Source organism: Sorex fumeus, unplaced genomic scaffold, assembly GCF_029834395.1.
Source record: "Sorex fumeus unplaced genomic scaffold, SorFum_2.1 ptg000007l, whole genome shotgun sequence".
In the NCBI taxonomy this organism is placed as follows: Eukaryota; Metazoa; Chordata; class Mammalia; order Eulipotyphla; family Soricidae; genus Sorex; species Sorex fumeus.
Window position 1 is genome coordinate 35,303,203 of NW_026606064.1, and position 20,191 is coordinate 35,323,393.

At 48.9% G+C, this 20,191-nt stretch overlaps 1 protein-coding gene across 7 annotated transcripts in view; it reads right to left on the reverse strand.

The window, feature by feature from the left end:
• Positions 1 to 20,191, reverse strand: part of NAV2 (neuron navigator 2) — an 822,647-nt gene that overhangs the window by 273,271 nt on the left and 529,185 nt on the right. For all 7 annotated transcript variants that reach the window (XM_056130622.1, XM_056130618.1, XM_056130629.1 and 4 more), the window contains one exon: positions 6,681 to 6,753. In XM_056130622.1, coding sequence (XP_055986597.1) covers positions 6,681 to 6,753 — 73 coding nt within the window. The remainder of the gene's footprint in view (positions 1 to 6,680; positions 6,754 to 20,191) is intronic.

Genomic DNA, 20,191 nt, shown 5'->3' on the forward strand with positions numbered 1-20,191 from the left:
GCGGGGGACGACTATTCTCAGTGATGCTCAGGACTTGCAGGGATTACTCCTGGTGGTGCTCAGAAGACCATACGGGATGCTGGAGGTCAAACCCCAATTGGCTGTGTACAAGGCAAGTGTACTGTACTAGTGCAAGTACCCACTGTACTATCTTTCTGGCCCCTTCTTATGTATCTGGCTTCTTCCACTGAGCATGCTGTTAAGGTTTATCCATCCATGTTCAAGCACTTCTCCTGGTTGTTTCTTTATAATGCTGATTCATAGCCTGTCATAGCGACATACCACATTTGTTTATCATTCACCAGTGGGTGAATACTTGCATGCTTCATTATCAGAGCACAAATGATTCAGGAGTGGTAGATGGATGCTCTGTTTGGAGTTAGAAGCCACAAAGTCCGTGTGTTGGGTGGTCTCTCACAGACAGAATCCAAAATAGTAAGAAGTAGGTTCTTTCCACATTTCCAAATGGCTTTTGTCTGTGTTCAGTGAGCCCTGTGCTATAACAGGCTAAAAACAAAAGCCACCCGCCACAAAAATGTCTCCCTCACAACAGCCACCAAGACTTGGAAAAAGCTTTTTTTTTTTTTTTTAAATCAGCTCTCCTCACTCTCTTGATTTCCAGAAAAAAGCAAAATATAGACTTAGAAAAAAAAATGGACTCGGCCAAGGCGACATTAGCCAGTTGGTGGTCACCAAAACCACGTGGAGTCCTGCCCTCCTTTCTTGTCTGTGGCTAGCACTGTGGAAACTTGTGCCTTTCGCCAGTTTGTACTACAGCCCATACTGCCTCAACTCCTTTTTTATGGCTTGGGTTCTGACTGATCTCTTTGTTCCCACTGCAGAGACTTCTGCAGGGATGGCTGGGCACAAAGGTTAGGATAAACAGGATTCTTTTCTGTCAACATTATTTCAGAAAAACCTCAGGCCTGGATTACAGAGACACAAGCATCAGAATAATCCAATGTAAAGAAACCCGCTTTGCAGGGAAGAGAGGATTTGGCGCTACGGGGGCGGGCATTGCCGAATTCCTGTTGGATTCCCCAAGCTCTGCTTGCGTAATGCTCGCCCAGCTGACTGGGGCTGTGGGTTCTGTGGCATCATTCTCCGCATGGGCTGTCGACATAACCTACATTCAGCACATAACTCTCCACCCTGCTCTCACAGTCTCTTGCTCTGCTTCCTGAGTTGAGCCTGAGGATAGCCCAGAGGAGAAGAGGATTGAGGGGGTGAGAAAACAGCTTCTGGGGCCTCTGAGGAGAAGGACCCAACATTGCCCTCCTGGCACATCACAGGAGATGTGGGCAAGAAGAAAAGGAAACCATCCCTGCATGGCTTTTCCTCTAATGCTCTAGAGAGACCTCCCGGCTTTCTGGCTCTGGATGAAAGGCCAAGCCAACTCTGCATCTAGGTCTCTGACTCTTGGGACAATAAAGCAGGTCTGAGTGATTCAATTCAGCAACTGATTTCATTTCAAAAGCACCTACTCCTTCCCCAGGGGCATCGGGAAGGAGCTGCCATGCATTTCTCCCTCCTGGCCGGCTGATCAAAGCTTTTCCTTTGCCCCTGTCTTAGGACCTATGCCCCATCCCCTGTCCAGCTGTCTCTTTGCCTTCCTTTAATGTTGGGTGAATGTCCAGGGGTCACAGTTGCAATTCTGGGAAGTACCCCACCTCCCCCAACACCACCCCACCTCCATGGTCCTGCTGAGCTGATCATTGCTTTCTGTGGGCACTGCTGGACTCTGAAGCTACCACTAGCTTGGCCCTCTCACTAGCAGGCATGATGGCCAGTTTGGTACAACTGGTTGGGCTTCATGTGACCACTCTGTGCCTGGCACGTGCATGAGCCCTGCAAATGGGGACCATCTACACAGGAGCAGCCTGTTCCCTAGGACCTCCTCTCCTAGGCTGCTGCAAGATGGGCACGGGTCAGGGAGAAACAACCTCTGGTGTTCTCAAAACTCCTGGGTCCGGTGGCCAGGGTTTCTCAGGAACAGGCTAACAGATGGTGATGGCAGGTGGACAGGATATCTGGGAGAGGCTTGGCAGGAGCCTGAAATCCACCACAGTCACGATAGGGCCCGGCTCACAGCCTCTGGCCAGTCTCCAAACACACAAGCATGGTGCAGGGGCACATGGGAGGAAGAGAGGAGCAAGGACCGTGAGTACAGTGCCCCAAACCTGTAGCATCCCCCCACAGCAGCGGTGGGGAGAGGGGATCCCATGGGCCTACAGCTTCGTCGTCAGGGCATGAAACAAAGGCTCTGTGAGATGAGCTCTCAGGCAGGTCGGGGCAGGGCCCGAGCAGCTGAAATGCTTCTAGGACAGGTGCGGACACCCGCCCAGTTCCAAACCCAGCTTCAGTCGCCAGGGGGAAAAGGCAGAGAGGGACTTCCGGGGCTTTCCAACTGCTGATGTTTTCATCAGAGGAGGAGCCTGGGGGCACCCAGTCGACTTCATAAGGAAAATAAGAAGCATTCAAAGGACACTATTTCCTTAACGCGATGGTGTCTTTCCTTGGGTGAGGCCGGGGACAGGCATGTGGGTAGCAGTGAGCAGGAGAAAACACGGGGTTCACCGAATCTGCCAGTGGCTCCCTTTGCCCACAGATACTCTAACCTTTGGGGACTTGTTTCTCCTCGGTAAGGTGGCAGGTAACAAAAGTATTGACCCCAGAAGATTGCTGAGGAGATTAAATAAGAGGTAATGCACTTAGCTCAGCAAATAGTTTCTATTCTTATTATTTATAAGCTTGTCAAGTGAGAATAAGGCCTATGTGAGTATAGAGGCTTGAGGAGTTTAAGGAGTTGAGAGAAGGTGGGGCTAGTCACCTTCCCACAGGATGGCTGAGTTCAGAGTCAGCCTTATCACTCAGCACCAGCCCCATCACTGTCATCATCCCCACCATCATCATCATCACCTTCTCCCTCAAAAGTCCCTGGGAGAAGATCTGAATAGGTCTCTCTCTCTCTGTCTTTCTCCTCTCTCTGTCTGTCTCTCCTCTCTCTCTCTCTCTCTCTCTCTCTCTCTCTCTCTCTCTCTCTCTCTCTCTCTGTAAGCTGATGTGTAATCTGATGACATATGATTAAGGAGACTTGCTTTCTTCACCCAGGAACTAGAAAATGGGGTTCCTGCACTCCTTCACATATTCCTAAGAGCATCTCTCCAAGTGAGGCATCCAGAAGGACAGCGTCCCAGTCTGCTCAGAGGGACTTGAAGGAGCTTCCACCGAAGGACCAGCAAGTGGGAGAAGGTCCCTGCCCCTACTACCCTCAGAACACAGCGCCCACACATTCCTGCTCTCCCTGCAGTAGGTAATGATGGAATCACATGATGGAGATCAGCCACCTCCTAGGGGGGTCAAGGTGAGCCCTGGCCCAAGTGGTGAGGTGGGAATGATGCACTGGGGTGCTCTGGTAGAGTCTAGGGAGGGACGCCAGAGCCTGGGGAAAGATGTCCACCAGCGGTCAGCAGATAGCAGCAACTTCTCAGGAAGAGGAAGGCCACGTCACAGTGACCCACACTACACTCTACCACTTCAGTCCGAGGAGGCAGAGCAGGAAGTGAGTAGGTGGTCCTGCCCCACCCCACTCCTAAAACCCTGGGGCTGGGAGAGCCCTGAGTCTCACTTTGACTCTGAAGTGACCAATGAGCAAGCTTGGGGGCCACCAGTATACCGACTCAAGCCAGTGTGAGGCCTGAAGCCCACCAAGGACTAAGGGATCTGGTCAAATTCATGAAGTTTGGAGAGTAGGGTTTTCCTGAGCACAGTTGGAAATACTCAGTGATCATACCACCATGATGGACAGCTCAGCCCTTTGCCCACCTGATACCTTGTGATTCCTCCCATACCTGTCCTGTCACTGACACAGGGTTAGTCGTCTCTCCCCATGGTGCCAAAAGTTCCAGGGTAAAAAGAATTACAGAGACAGAAGATAGCACATGCTTTGCATGTAGGAGGTCAGAGTTCAATCCCTGGCATAGGACAGTCCTGGAGCAGTGCCAGAAAGAGACTCTGAGTATGAAGCCACTGGGTGTGGCCCCCAAGCAATTAAAATGAAAGGGCCCAGGGAGATAGCTCAATGGACTTAGTGTCTAATTTGCATGCAGGATTTCTGGGTTCAAACTCTACTACGGATGGTTCCCCCACCCCCAAACGCAGAACCTTAGAGTAGCCCCTCAGCATTCCTGGAGAGACCAAAACCAAACCAAACCAAAACAAAACAAAACAAAAACCTTTTCTGATTGAGTTCACCTAATTGGCAGGCCTAGATTTTTCAGTCCTGCTGTCCCCAAAGACACCCTGACAATCAGATCTGAAATTACATGGGGTTCCAGTCCAGGCTCTGCCATTCCCTTGCTACAGGCCTTGAGGATGTCCCTTATCACCGCTTTATGCCAAAGTTTCTTCATCTATAACCTCCGGCTAGCGCAAACTCCAATTTCAGACCAGGCGCTGGGGCTGACATCCCTCCCAGCCTCAGGAGCACACGCGGTACTAACTCGTTTGACAAATGATTACTGTGCTCAGTAATTACTGAGTACAGTAATTGACAAATGATTACTGTACTCAGATCTTCAAGGCCTTAAAGGACAGACGGGATTGGCAGGTGGGGACACAGGCAGCAGAAAGCAGGGCGATGGGGACATCTCTAGGCCACCCAGGATGAAGCTGCCCTGAGGAATCCACATGCCCATGTGTGTGCGTGGGGCACAGTCTTTAAGACTTCCTGCTGACCGAGGCTGGGAATGGACAAGGGTCTGCAAAAGTCTCTCTCACCTAAGGGGCCTCCACCCCAGCACCACCGCCAGCACCAGGACATGCACTGTCCCCAGGAAGATAAATGCCTTCCTTCCTCACCGGGAAAATTCACAGCGCCCGACCCATCCACAGAAGCACCCTGGGCACCCCACGCCCCAGCAAGGTGCAAATCCCCTGGGCGTCCCTCCCACCCCTCTGAGGACCAGCCCACAATTCAGGGAGAGGAAGCTTAAACATGACCTTCTGCTCAGAGCCCAGGATGGGCGGACATCCCATTCTTGCTTCTCAAACATCTGGGTCTCATCTGAGCCCTGCAGAGCCCCAATCTCCCTCAGAGATGTGACACTGTCAGAGTAGCCCCAGTCTGTCCCCAGTTCAGGAAGAGACAAGAGTTCAGAGGAACTGGCAGGAAACTGGTCTCATTGACTGCAGCAAAGGTGAGGACCAACCTCTGACCTCAGGTGCCCACCTTGGAATCCAGCACACTGGGAAACTTACCTGCTCCGGGGAGCTGCTCCCCTCCTTCCCGCCCCGACACCCTGCGTTGCTGGCAACAGGCATCTTTTCCAAAAGCAATCCAGCCAGGGAAAAGCAGTGCTAGGTGAAGCCCTAAATGCTTCACCTGTTCTGGGAAACCGGAGCCAGGTGCAGTGTAATGAGTGCGGGAGGCTGCTGGGGCGCACGACCGCCTCTACGCTGGCAGTGCCGGGATCTGCCAACAGGACAGTGAAAGTTTCCAGGGCAAGACGCTGCCCGCCAAGGAGGCGGCGGCTGAGAATTTGGCCCTGCCAGCTCCAGGCCTATACCTAATTGAATGGCAAACACTCATGTGCTAATTAGCCACCAAATTTGACTTCATTAAAATCTCATCAGGATGTCAAAATGTAGCATCTTGTTAATAAATCACTTTTTTTTTTGAGAGCTAGGAAGAGCACTGCTTCTTTTCATAAAAGGAATGGATAAGGATTAGGCATTTTTTTCCCTGGGAGCTAGCTGTACAGTTTAAATATGTTTTGTGGTTAAGTGTTCTCGCTCCCACAGATAAGGCCCAGCTTGATAATTAACCGAGTTGTTGGTGGGGAGAATCGAATCAGCAGTGCAGGAGTAAGTCTGGCTCAAAGAGGGGGAAGCCTCCCTTCAGAACACCCCCGCAGGGCCTGACAGCCATGCCTGGCAAGGGTTGGAGCTGTGTTCCTGGAGAGATTCTTCAGTTTGTCAAAAAGCTGGCATCCTCAGAGACTGAAGAGATATTGCAGGGACGAAGGTGCTTTTCTTGCACGTGGCTGACCCTAGTTCAGTTCCCCAAGTGCTGCCAGGATGACCCCTGAGCACCACAAGGCTGTAGCCCACAAACCCGAATAAATAAATTTTTAAAAATAAAATGAAAGGGCTGGAGCAATAGCACAGCAGGCAGGGCATTTGCCTTGCACGCGGCCGACCCAGATTCGAGTCCCAGCATGAGCACCACCAAGAGTAATTCCTGAGTGCATAAGCCAGAAGTAACCCCTGTGCATTGCCAGGTGTGACCCAAAAAGCAAAAAATAAAATAAAATGAGAACATCATGGGTTTGGAGGGCTGGTACAGGGGTTATGGTATATGACTTGCATCGAACCAACTCCGGATTGAATCCCCGGCACTAGATAAGATCCCCTGAGCAGCAGTGGGAGTCCCCCTGGAGCACAGGGCCAGGAATAGCCCTAGAGCATGCAAGATATGGCCCCCCAAACAAATAAATACCTAAGCAAAGCCAACAAAAAGTTGGCCTCCTCAAGGTGCCACACTGGGGTTGCCCCAAGCCAGAAGAGGCCACCAGCATTCCTGATCTTCATGCTACCTCTGGCCTCAGGGAACCGCAGGTGGGCACCCCCAAGGATGGGAAAGGCAGCTTGGTGACTCTGGAGAAAGCGCTCTGACTCACCTTCGGCAGACAGCCCCTGGATGTTTATTCCCTTAGCTGCCAGGAAATTCAAGCAGGCATCTATGTTTTCAATCTGGGGGGGAGAAACAATAAGCCACAGTCAATACACAGTCAGTCATCTCACATCAGAGACAAAGGGGCTTGGCAGAGAAGAGGGTTCACGAGGGTTCTCAGCGAGGCCAAGCAGGAGGGCAGGGGAACCCCAGTTTGGGTGAATGGATGCAGGTCAGGGCTCAGTTTCAACTGTCCTTGCACAGGAAAAGGTTACCCCATACGTCCCAACCGCATAGGAGAGGGGGCCTAGATGCCAAAAATAACCAGGGTGGAATCAGAGCCCTTCGCTTGATTGCTGTGTGGTACAATCCTGAAAACTTGAGCAGCTGCCAGAAAAATGGAGGTGGGGATGAGGTTAGCTGGACCCGCCCAGCAGCTGGGAGAAATTTCCAGCCACTAAGAAGGCAGCAGTCAGATGTAAAAGCAGAGAGTGGAAGTTTCAGCAGGAATCTGGGGAGTGTTTACTCAGAAAATTCCCAGGATGGCAGGCATTGCAGATGACAAGGGTGGGCTGGGAACTCACCAAGCCCCTGTCTCTCCTTTGTATTGTCTGTGACAAGAAAGTGACCCACCAGCTGGAAAGGACTCGGGGGGGACCCCCAGGTTTGGCAGGGCCAATGCCATGGCCTTATGAAAGAACTAGGTCACTCCCAAAGATGGGATTTGACTTCAGTTGTCAGGGCTAATTATGTTTGGATCTGCTAGAAAATTCTCAGGCCTGATTAATGTCAGGGGTGAGGACCAATGAGAGAAATGGCTTTTGACTTGGCACAGCAATCCTTGAATGTCGGAGAATTTGCATTTCACAACGGAGCGCTCCCCCTCACCTCCACAACAACCCACCTCACCTGACTTCCATCAATATTCTCCTGAACAAAAAACCAGCCTTTAACCCATGGAGTCTATTTTGAACCATGAAAAGGCGGTCTTTCCCCAAGACCAGAAGCCCATACTCTCTCCCCATCTCCAATTGGTAGCCCTATGGCTCTTTCCCAGGCAGAGAGATAAAGCATCTCCCAGGCAGAGAGATAAAGCATCTCCATCCTCAGAGATCTCATTTGAACAGAGTTTGCCTCCAAGACATCCTCCCTAAGCTCCTGTTCACTTTCCCCAACAGTTGGCATCTTCCTTGGAACTTACTCCCTGCTGTCACATCTTCCAAGTGCTCTAAATGAAGAAGCTATGGGCCATCTGAATAAAACTGTTTCTGTCTCAGAAGAATCTGCTCTACCTTGATCTTGCATTTTTAGCACAGGTTCTCACTGCTTCCCTAGCCTACAGCTCTCCTTTAAAGGAACTCATCTGGGAAACATTTTTCATCTTAGGGAAAAGGGGCAGAATGCAATTTCCTGCAAACTAAATCAATGCCAATGTTATGGGCTATGTCTGCCACTATGGCAAAAAAAATTATCTCTTCTAAAGAGAAGAAAAGTTAGATTGGCTTTTTCACTCTGTCCCCCAGGATGACTGTCATGAACAAGCTTCCAGATGCTGCCATCTTGGAAGGAGGGACCGTGGGAGGAAAAGGGACAAAAACAATTGGGTAGATGCTATGGAAGGTATGTGACCACAATCGACTTCCTGTTTGCAAGTGTAGTAAGATTTTTTTTTTAATTTCAAATGCTATTTTACTCTATTATGTAGCACTGTAGCACTGTCCTCCTGCTATTCATCGATTTGCTTGAGTGGGCATCAGTAACGTCCCCATTGTGAGACTTGTTGTTACTGTTTTTGGCATATTGAATACTTGCCAGGCTCAGCCATGCAGGTGGGATACTCTTGGTAGCTTGCCAGGCTCTCAGAGAGGGACAGAGGAATCGAACCTGAGTCAGCCGCATGCAAGACAAATGCCCTACCCACTATACTATCACTGAAACTTGGTTTTTAACACAGTGTTAATTATTCATCCTTATTTCTGCCATTGTACACAGTGGTGATATACACATCAAAACCATGCAAAAGGGCTCACTATGCCACAATGAGGCACGAGTATTAAATTCATGTTACAATGATAAAATTCCTCTCCTAGCCCTTGTCTCTTTCAATAATTCTCTCCTATGTTTTAAGTATTAGATCATGCACAAGGTTGATAACAAGGCTTTGACAATCATAGCACAGTGGAGAAGGAATGAAAGAAAAAGCTGACCATTTCTGAATCTGTTAATTTTCACATTATAATGTTACTTTCTAGGGCTGGAGTGATAGCACAGAGGGTAGGGCATTTGCCTTGCATACAGCCGACCGGGTTCAATTCCTCCGCCCCTCTTGGAGAGCCCAACAAGCTACCAAGAGCATCCTTCCCGCACAACAGAGCCTGGCAAGCTCCCTGCAGCGCATTTGATATGCCAAAAACAGTATCAACAAGTCTCACAATGGAGACATTACTGGTGCCCGCTTGAGGAAATCGATGAACAACGGGGACGGGGGGGGGGGGGGGGGCGGACAGTGCTACAGGGCTAGTGAGACAGTACAGTGAGAGGGGCATTGCCTTGAACAGAGCCATCCCTGGTTTGATCCCAGCACTGCATATGGTCCCCAGAGCACTGCCAGGAGTGATCTGTCAGCACAGGAATAAGCCCTGGATAGCTGGGGGCATAGTCCCCAAACAAATACAAATAAGAATGTTACTTTTTTATTTTGCTAAGTGCCAAGTAGGAGAGCCTACAGGTAAAACCTATATTTTTTCCCCTTTAACATGATTCAACAGTGTAAGCAATTAAGATAAGAAAAAGAAAAGAAAATGACCAAAGTATTCAAGAAAAGCACTGCTCTGGAGCATTGCAATTCTATAGATGTTTCCTTCTATTTTTTTTTAAATTTTTATTAGTGAAACACCATGAGGTATAGTTGTAGACTTACAAATTTTTGTGCCTGGTTTCAATTATACAATGATCGAGTACCCATCCCTCCACCAGTGCCCATTTTCCACCACCACTGTTTCCTTCTAAGGAGAGTAAAAGTACGTTTTATTTGCCTTTGTCATGGAGCAACAGGTGGATAGAGCATCACTTAAAGTGCAAGATAACTTCTTGCTGGACTAGCTCTGGTACATTTCAGTCCAACCATTCACTGGGCTTTCTGTCTTGTCTCTGATTTGTAGTCATCCCCAGCAGTGTTTCTGGCTACTCCTAGCTTGATGCTCAGTGGACCAGAGGGTGCTGGAGCTTGAACCCAGTGGTTCTAGCTCATGCCCTCAGCCCTTTGAGCTGTCTCTCCAGTCCCTGCACTTACTCTTAATGTTGTACTCCATTGAAGTGATGTTAACTACAAATGGCTTACCTGAAATACATCGTCCTCCTGATATTTGTTTTTGGGCAACACCCAGTGGTGCTCAGTGCCTCCTCCTGGCTCTGCACTCAACGATCACTCCTGGCGGGTCTCTGGGGACCTTATGTCATTTTGGGGATGGAACCCGAGTGAGCTGCATATAAGGCAAGTGTCTTAGCCTTTATACTATCTCTCTGACCCCTAGTACTGCTTTTTGAAAACCTATCCTGGGGATGGAGCACAGTGGGTAGGACGTTTGCCTTACATGCGGCTGACCCGGGCTCGATTCCCAGCATCCCATGGTCCCCTGAGCACTGCCAGGAGTAATTCCTGAGTGCATGAGCCAGGAGTAACCCCTGTGCATCTCCAGGTGTGACTCAGAAAGCCAAAAAAAAAGCCCATCCTTCTTCAACAATTTTCATAATACAGATCAGTCATTTGTCACTGAGCAGAGGAGTGTGGGAAAGATAGGGAAATGACATTGTCCAGCAAGAGATAATCTGGCAAACATTTCGATTATCACATCCCTATGATGATGACAGAGTTAGGAGTGCTACTGGCAGGGACCAAAGCTGCTGCTAGAAATCTTACAATACACAGGACTTCCCCAGGCATCAAGAATTACCCAGCCCAAACATCAACAGAACCATGGTTCAGAAACCAGAGATCTAGTGAGACGGAACATTTCTTTACATCATTCACCCAGACGATGTGGAGGTCCACTCAGTGCCAGGCACTGTGCTCTGTCCTTCCAGAAGTGGATCTGGAGCCTTCATCCCTAGTAAGGAGCACCCACTGATATAGAACCCATCCCTTTGTGATCCCCAAAACCATTCAACGCATTATTTCTCTCTCTTTCTCTCTCTCTCTCCCTCCTTCTCTCTATCCCTCCTTCCCCCTTCCTCTCTCTCCTCTCTCTCTCCCCCCCCTCAGACCCACTCTTACCTACCTCCCTCTCTCTCCCTCTTTATCTCTCTCTCCCTCCCCCTCCCCCACCCTCACAAATTAGAGCAGAGGAATAGGGAGGCCTGAGAATCTGACTTCATGAGGTGAAGAGAAGAAGTCTCAGAGGACAGAGGAGCTTCCCCCTAAAGAGAAGATGAAACAGCAACAGTACAAGGGCTGCGTGGCTCTCCCAGAAAGTGTGCAGGAACCTGGGTCATCTGAAAGACAATTCATAAGCCCCCAAGGGTCTTGAATGTTTCCCCTCCACCCTGAGTGCTTTGCTCACAGAAGGAGTTCAAAACCACATTCCTCGGGTCTCAAATCCACTTTTAATAATGTTCTATTAAGGTTAAAAAATCACTCCTGACAAGGAGGCTGAGACCCACGCTCTTTTCATCTGCACCCCAGGAAGAGAGTGGGGCTGGGAAGCAGAATGGGGTCAGATGTGAATTCCAACCTCCTGGCTTCACTTGGAAGAAGATCAGAAAGGAAGAAGTGTTTCTTTGATCTGGGCTTTTTGGTGTGTGATTAAAATGCACCTCAAAGTTTTCTTCCAAAGTCTGCACAGGTAAGCAATCCATTCTCATGTACCACTGAAACTACATCTCCCCCCCGCCCCCCACCCCCAGGGAAACGACCTGCTGGCAGGACCCGGGCCCTCATTACAGCTCCACAATATCCCTGTGGAGGTTCCCGTGGCTCATGTGGGAGCCAGACACGCAGGGAGAGATGAGGATCTGGTTAAGATGGGGGAGCAGAGTAAGGGAGAAGACTCAACCAGCCAAGTATGTAAATACAACCCCAGTTGTTCATTAACACACAGCGGCCAATATAAATGACTTTCCAAATTTAGCTAAAAAAGAGGAAAAAAATTCTCTGCAAAGCCTGGACATTCCACTGCTGCTGATGGGGGCAGGGGGCGGTCCTGGGGGAGAAGCTTTTATCGTTACTGCCAGTGCAATGGGTCTAAGAGCTCTGGGATCCAGTCCCGGAGTATGGGCACTGGCATGTGGGCAGTCAAGAAGAGAGGCCACAGGGTGGCCTGGAGCCCTTGGGGGCAGAGAAGGGCTGGAGGAAGGAGGGCAGAGGAAGGGCAGAGGTCAACATCAAGAGTCCCTTCCCCAGGTTCCCCTTTGCTTGAAGGCAGATATGGTCTCCACTCTGTACTATGCAGTCTAAGAAAGCCAAGAGCAGGGCTGGAGTGATAGCACAGTGGGTAGTGTTTGCCTTGCACGCGACCGGCCTTGGTTCAATTCCCACCATCCCATATGGTCCCCTAAGCACTGCCAGGAGTAATTCCTAAGTGCAGAGCCAGGAGTAACCCTTATGCATTGCCGGGTGTGACCCAAAAAGCTTAAAAAAATAGAAAGCCAAGAGGTAGTACCATAGGTATGGTGCTGCCTTGCATGCATCTGACCCGGGTTCAAACTCTGGCCCCACTAGTTGCCCCTTGCCCCTTGAGCAGACCTAGAGGCCCCTGAGCACTTCCAGCCATCCCCAGCACCACAGGAGATGCTGCTGAGGTCCCTGAACTGCACCCGCTCCTCGGGCATTGAACCTCTGTTCTGCTCGACTGACAATCACCAGTAGGCTGACCTGGGTTGCCCTAGAACTTCCTGGAAGCCTGCCTCCATCCCCCAAGTCCAGCCTGCCCCTTAAAAATAATTTCTCCCAGTCTCAGCTGGGAGGGATCTTCATTCCAAAGCAGGATGATTTCTCAACTGGCCCTAACGTTAGGCTTGCAGGGCTCTTTCACAGGCAAGCATCAGCATTGCCGCTGTCTCCCAGTCATCCAGACATCTCCACTGGGACCATCAGGGAACAAGGAAAATCAAAGCACGAGTCACACAACTGGAAGCTAGGAGCCAAATGGAAAACTTCACATTTCTATCATGATTAAGGCAGGACTGGGTCTCGCGATAAGGAGAAATATGCAACCTCGGATGCTCTGCTGTCTCCCCCCCACCTTGGTAGCTTAGAGACTGATCAAATACCATCTGTTGTGGCAGTTGTCATGGCAGCATTTCCCTCTGAATATCAGCGTAGCAGAGTGCAAAGCACATGTAAATGATTAATGCAAATGAAGACCATCTTGAAGGTGTGACCAAGGCCCAGAGGTTGCAGGCACATGAAGTAAATTGGGTGCTGGCTTTTCTGAGCTGAGAGATTGTCTCCAGGATGGGGCCAGAACTTTCCTGGTGGTTGCTGTGAATCCTGCACACAGAAGTGGTTCACTCTACCCCTGAAATTCTTTAATTTGTAGACTAGTGATAGTACAGCAGAGAGAGCACTTGCCTTGCATGCAGCTGACCCAGATCCAATACCTGGCATTCCAATATGGTCTTTTGAGCCCTGCCAGGAGTGATCTCTGAGCACAAAGCCTGTAGGACGCCCTGAGCAACCATTGGGAGTGGCCCAAAAAGCTATATGTGTGAGTGTGTGTGTGTGTGAGTGTGTGTGGAGAGAGAGAGAGAGAGAGAGAGAGAGAGAGAGAGAGAGAGAGAGAGAGATGATATATTAGTGAAGAACTTGACAGTGTAGATCCACACTGAGCCATGCTTCAGCTAAACCAACCTCCTTCCAAATTTGATCAATTACTCATCCATTCACAAATCTATTCCTTCTCCTGTATTTTCTAAGTCTCTACTGCTTGGCCAGCAATTTGCAGCACTGGCACCTGGACAATCCCATTTAGGGTGTGTGGAGAGTTAATTTAGACATACCAGTGCTGATGACATCAGTCATGGACCAGGAAAGCTCCACTTGCCTGGGTGGTAGAAGCAAGGAAGAATTACCTTCTCTCTCTCTCTCTCTCTCTCTCTCTCTCTCTCTCTCTCTCTCTCTCTCTCTCTCTCTCTCTCCCTCCCTCCCTCCATCCTTCCCACCCTCTCTTTTTTTTGCTTTCTTTTCCCTCCCTCCCTTCCTTCTTGGCTGTGCTTGGGTATGAACTGAGGTCTTCTCGAGGTCTGGACCTGCAAAGCCACATCCCTGACCTCAGGGAAGTCTTCTTCTTCTTCTTCTTCTTTTTTTTTTTTTGGTCTTGGGTCACACCTGGTGATGCTCAGGAATGGATTACTCCTGGCTCTACAATCAGGAATTACTCCTAGCAGTGCTCAGGGGACCCTACGGGATGCTAGGGATCGAACCTAGATCGGCTGCATGCAAGGCAAACATCCTAGCCACTGTACTATCTTTCCAGTCCAGGGAAGACTTTCTTAAAGGAGACACATGATACTTGGGCCTGTTCTAATCACTGCTGCAGATCCCAGCTCAGTGCGGATGCTTTTGCTCATGGCAGGGAAGTTCAAGTTGAGTCATAAGGACGTGGCTGGGCAGCCATAGTGTGGTGATGAGCTTCTAATCACAGGAAACCCGAGGCTGGCATGTTTCCATGCCAACTGAGTGCATAAAGCACCTTATGGGTCAGGCTGACAGTGGGTGCAAAGCGGGCAAGAACAAGGAGAGATGACACTGAGAAAGGATGGGTGTCACCACATTTAGGAGGTGACAGGAAGGAGAAAAGGCAGGAGCTTTCCAGTTCTTAGGGAAGCCCTGGGCCCCCTATTCTAAGATGATGGTAACAAGACCACCCTGCCAAGCCCAAACTCCAAAAGGGCTATTTTGTGTCACAATGGCTCCAGCAGTTACTTGCAGGCAGGGTACAGAGTCTGGGAGGGGATGTTAGCACCACGGTCCCAACATTGGGAAGGTCTGTTTCCTATCTAACAGGCCTCATCCTCACCCCACTCCCCTTCCGCTCACCTCTCCAAGGATAAAAATAGAAAGAGAAACCCAACCAGAAGGCCAGAGCAAATCCTTAAACACACTTTGAGGAAATGCTTGCTCCGTTGTCTCCTGCATCTGCGTCCGAATGTCGTGCCATGGTGGTACCTCATTTGCCTGGTTTCCTCATCCTGGGGCACCCCCTTCTATGTGGGGGGCTCAGCATCATGGCCACAGAAGGACCAAAAGAGAACAGAGTGGGGAGGCCTGGACACCATCGTGTTCCTCTGAGAAGGGGACACCAGAGATGAAGACAATGTAGAGTAATGCTTTAGTTTCTCTGATGTGGAGAAAAAAAAGGAGGGGGGGGGAAACTCCAGTGGGAAGTCCCACTAAAGCCCCACGGAGAGTGCATGCTCAGAGTCAGCATAAAGCAGCTATGCCCGGGAGCAGGGTCTCCATCCCCCCGCCCCCCAGTGCTTCCACGAGTCAGTGTCAACTCTCTCAGAGACTTTGAAGCCAAAAACTCAAGAATGTGGGAGTTGGGGGACTGGAGGGAGCTTGAATCTATCGGTCTTGCTTCTCTCACTGCTTTAATGTCCTGCCCAGCTCCCTCCTTTAATTTGGCAATGTTATCCACCACCTTATCTTTCATAGTATTTATCATTCAGCCTTCCAAGATGTTGTCAAGAATTCCTTTAGAAGTGTCTCTCAGCTGTTGCCACAAATGGGTACACCCATATGGAAAGCAAACATTCTCTCCAGAGAAGAAACACTTGAAAAGAAGAATCTCAGATTTCTCTAGACTCTCTCTCTGTCTTGTGCTGCTTCCAAAGGCTCAGAATGTTTCTTTTTCCTATTATTTTCTGACGTCTCAATTTTTCTTTCTTTAAAAAAAATTTTTTGGGGGGGTTGTTTTGGAGTCACCCTCAGCCATGCTCAAGGCTTACTTCTGGCTCTGAGCTCAGAGATCACTCCTGGTGGGGATCAGGGTGCCAGGGATTGAACCAGGGTTGGCTGTGTACAAAGCAAGTGTCTCATTGGCTTAGTGACTCTATCTTGCCAGCCCTGGCTTCTCAGATTTTCTCTCAAAACAGAGAGAAAGCTGACAAGGGAGCTGGAGCTGAAGTTTGAGGGTCGACTCCTTCCTCTGGGGGCTCCCATAACAAACACAGCTGAGTACACTCTGTGCAGTAGCCTCTCTTGGACACAGAAGTGACTGCAAGGGGACATGGGGCCCAGCAGGATGAGAAGGTCCACAGGGAGTCTGGGTGCTTTCTTTCAGTTTCCCACCAGAGCATCACTTCTCCCACAACTGTTTGAGAGTCGCGATCATCCGACTCCTTAGGGACTGTTCCATGTCAGAGTTTCCAAGTCTGGAGTTGGACCCACATGGTAAGAACAGGGAGGTTAGGCTGGAGGCAAGCAAGTATCGGCTCCAGGATGAGGCCAATGCAGACTCAAAGTCTGGTTCTTGTCCTTCTGTAAATTAGGATCTTTGAAAGAATCACTTTGCCCAATTTGTGTAATGAGCCTTGGAGTGGCTGCCAATGTTGCAGAGAGGGTATGTGTGTGGACTTTTTTTCCTTTAATTTTTAAAAATTTTATAAAATAGTTCACAATGGGCTGGAGCAATAGCACAGTGGGTAGGGCGTCTGCCTTGCATGCAGCCAACATGGCCGATCCGAGTTCAATTCCTCTGCCCCTCTCGGAGAGCCCAGCAAGCTACTGAGAGTATCTCGCCTGCACGGCAAAGCCTGGCAAGCTACCCGTGACATATTCAATATGCCAAACACAGTAACAAGTCTCACAATGTTACTGGGCCCACCCGAGCAAATCGATGAACAACGGGAGGACAGTGACAGTGACAGTTCACAATATTTGATTACACTCAATATTTGAACACCAATCCCACCACCATTACACCTTCCCACCACATTTTGGGAGTTTCCTTCCCTAACCCCAACCCTGCCCCAAAGCAGACCCAAAATAATTTATTTTGTATTGTTTATTGTGAAAAACTACTAAAACTGATCCCAAAAGTTTTCTTAGGGGAGAGTGTGTGTAGATTGTTGTATTTCCACAGCAGCCATTAAGTCTTTCTATAAGAGATTATTAAGGTGTTGTTTAAGGTTAAGCCTTATGTGCTTAAATATATATATATGTACAAATATGGGCTATGCCATATTCAATATGCCAAACACGATAACAACAAGACTCATAATGGAGATGTTACTGGGCCCACTTGAGCAAATCGATGAACAACAGGAGGACAGTACTACAGTGCCACAGTAAAAATATATTTCCCTCTAAGATTGGTGTCTTTTACTTGAACCCCATCAAATGTGTTGCAGTACTCTTGGAATATTAGTGGTGCGGGGTATGACATATCACGCAGCTGCATTTGATTCTGGAAGTTTTTGGCTGCTGGGGCTGTGTGCCTGGGGCAGAGAGGGCAACTCACCTGTCCCACTTCAGGTTGCCCTGAATGAAATGGCCTGGCACGGGGTCCGGCGGCATGACTATGGTGAGTCATGTGCTCTCTTCCAAGAGATTTATAATGGGTCTCTGGATAATGACCGTTGATGAGATTATCTGGCTCCAGTCAGAAGCAGTATATGGGCATGAGTGCCGAGTCAAGGGAAATAGGGGGAGATGTGGGTGAGGACACCAGTTCGCAGTCCTGTTGAACCCAGAGTTTTCAGTCACTGTGTGGACTTCATGAGAGTCCAGTACCTGGACTTTGGGGTGTTGTGGTGTCAGGTTTGACATGAACGTTCCTGAGAAACAGCCTTGGGCTGAGTGGACTGCAACAAATATCATCCTCCTGCTAAGGGCCAGCCCACAGCCATAATCTTATCTACCTTAAAGCCTGATATTGTGGTTTTCAACTACCGGTCCACGGCTCAGTACAGGCAACCCTCAGAAACCTCCTATTGGTTCACAAGTAAGTTATTGTCACTAAACTGACAGTGGCTTTCAGGCATGCGTCAGCAGGTATAAAAAGGTTGAAAACAACTGTTTGGAAGGTTTGAGGTTTTGTATCCTTGCTATTTTTAAGTGCCGAGACCCCAGAGCTGACCACAAAGTCTTCAAGAGGTAGAACACAAATGCGAAGCAAAACAAAGCAGAAAACAGCTACATATGCCCTGAGTCTGCAGTGAGTTCTTAATTTTTTGGTTTTGTCTTTTGGGGGCCATACCCAGCGGTGTTCAGGGCTTACTCCTGGCTCTGTGCCCAGGGATCACACCTGATGGTCTCAAGGGACGATATGTGGTACTGGAGATTGAACAAGGGTTGACTGCATGAAGGGCAAGAGCCCTGGCCCTTGTACTATTTGTCTGACCCAAACTCTTGGTTTTTATTGTTTCTTTATTTTGTTTTTGTAGGTTCTTTCCAAGCAGTGCTCAGGGGACCTGGAGGTCACTCCCAGAAATACTCAACCAAGCCAGAAGGTTCAGTGCTCAGGCCCTGCAATGCTGCAAAGAGGGGAGGGGTAGCATGTGGGACTAGGAATCAAACTGGGATCCCACACATGCAAAGTATGAGCCCCTGATCCCACTACTATCTTTCCAGCCCCTACACTTTTAATTTTGGAGGTATCACTTGAATAGATTGTTTCACCCACAAAAGCTTATGTAAACAAAGGGCATGAGTGATGGGATCATCTGTAGCTAAAGGCCAGGAACTACATTAGCTCACCAGCGCCATGACTAGTTCCCTCACAATAGCCTGTGTGGGGCAGTTTTGTATCTCAGCCAACTTGCTAATATCCCAGATAGTTTTTCTGAGCTGTTCATGAGAAGCCAGTTCACAAATCTCAAGATTTCAAAATTAGCAGGTACTTAATTACAAGATGCAGCCTGGTGGTGCAGATACGCAGGGAAGTAGAACTAAGTAGATGAGTTAAAATGCTTTCATACTCGGTTCAGGATCCGTGGCACTCTGCTCTCCCACTGGGTCAGCAGCTGGAACGAAGGCAGCTGCGTTGCTCCCTCCACCCATCTACCCACCCTGTAGTGTTCACTTCTACAGGAGATGTAAATCAAAGCTTGCCATGGTTCCCACTGGTTCCAGATGCTCCTAGCAGCTAGGGCGGGATTGTTACGTGCCTGGGACCAAAGGCATACCTTACACATACAATAACTCAATCTTTTTTTTTTTCAATTTCAAAACCTGTTTACAAGTGAGGCAAGGAGTGGAACCGGAATTCTAACCCACTAGTTATCATTCATATATACTTTGTGACATTTTGCAAGAGGCACACAAAGTACTGCCAACCAAGAAATGAGTTTTGGCTCTTAGTTTCAAATGCTCCAATCTGTGAGCAAGGCACAGTGCCGACCGGTCAACCCTTCAGAAAGGATCTGAGATCAATAATCATTGATAGGAGCCAGGAGATGGAGACGCAAGTGCCAGCCTTGTAAGTGTGAGGGCTTCAATTGGATCCCCAGGGCAGCTCACATGCTCAGATAGTCACCTGGAAGCTCTACTCCTGTACCTGGCATCTCTGCTGTGAGCCCCTGGTGCCCCAAGTGATTCTGGCCATGAGGCAGCTGCAGTGTGTGTGTGTTTGTGTGTATGTGTGTGTGTGTGTGTGTGTGTGTGTGTGTGAATGCCGCAACCAAAGGGTGGAGCCCTGGTGGGCACCAATAACCAGGACACATGATAGTGCTACAATTAAAGATAATGACCCTGGTGAGCAGTCAAGCATGTGACCACCGCAAACAAGCATGTGTGTGATCCCATCATCCCACCATCATCAACAGAGGAAAGGGGTGAGATTGAAGTACTATTAATAACTTTTCTTGGGACTGGAAAGATAATATAGCAAGTAGAATTGCTTTGCCTTGCAGGCAGCCAAGCCAGGTTTAATTTCCTGGCATCCCATATGGTCCCCCAAGTACCACCAGGAGTGATCCCTGAGCACAGAGTCAGGAGTAAGCCCTGAGCACCACCAGCTGTGGCCCCCCAAACAGAACAAACAAAAAAATCTTAACTTTGCTTATTGCCCAGGGTGTAAGAGGCCTATCAAAGTTCACTGAAAGAGAACAAATGAGCCAAGGAAAGTCTCTATTATAAGCCCTCATTGAGCCTCCCAAGGTTACCAGATCTCTAGTGCACCTGTGAAGACAGTGACAATTTTTAACTTGTCATGTAATGCTAATCTCTGTGACTATTTCTGTCCCTGTCAAGTATTCAACTGAACCAGATTCAACTGCTATGTTTGTAAGTGAAAAATAGTTGAGGATTGGCTATTTCATGTGATCCTATCTAGACAGTAAAAATCTCAGAAAGGCACGGAGCAGTAAAAGTTAAAGCAGAAACACAGGGAACCTTACAGTCATTGATAAAGAAAGCATCAGCAAAATCCTGAAAGTCAGAAGCCCAGCTCTGCAAGCCTCTCTAGAGCAACTACCAAGACAGGTTTGGTACAGAGAAAGGAAGAAAACAAGTCAAAGCAGTCCCTTTCCCGGGGTATAAGAACCAGAGGTCCACTGCTTTAGAGAGGGTCTCTTCAG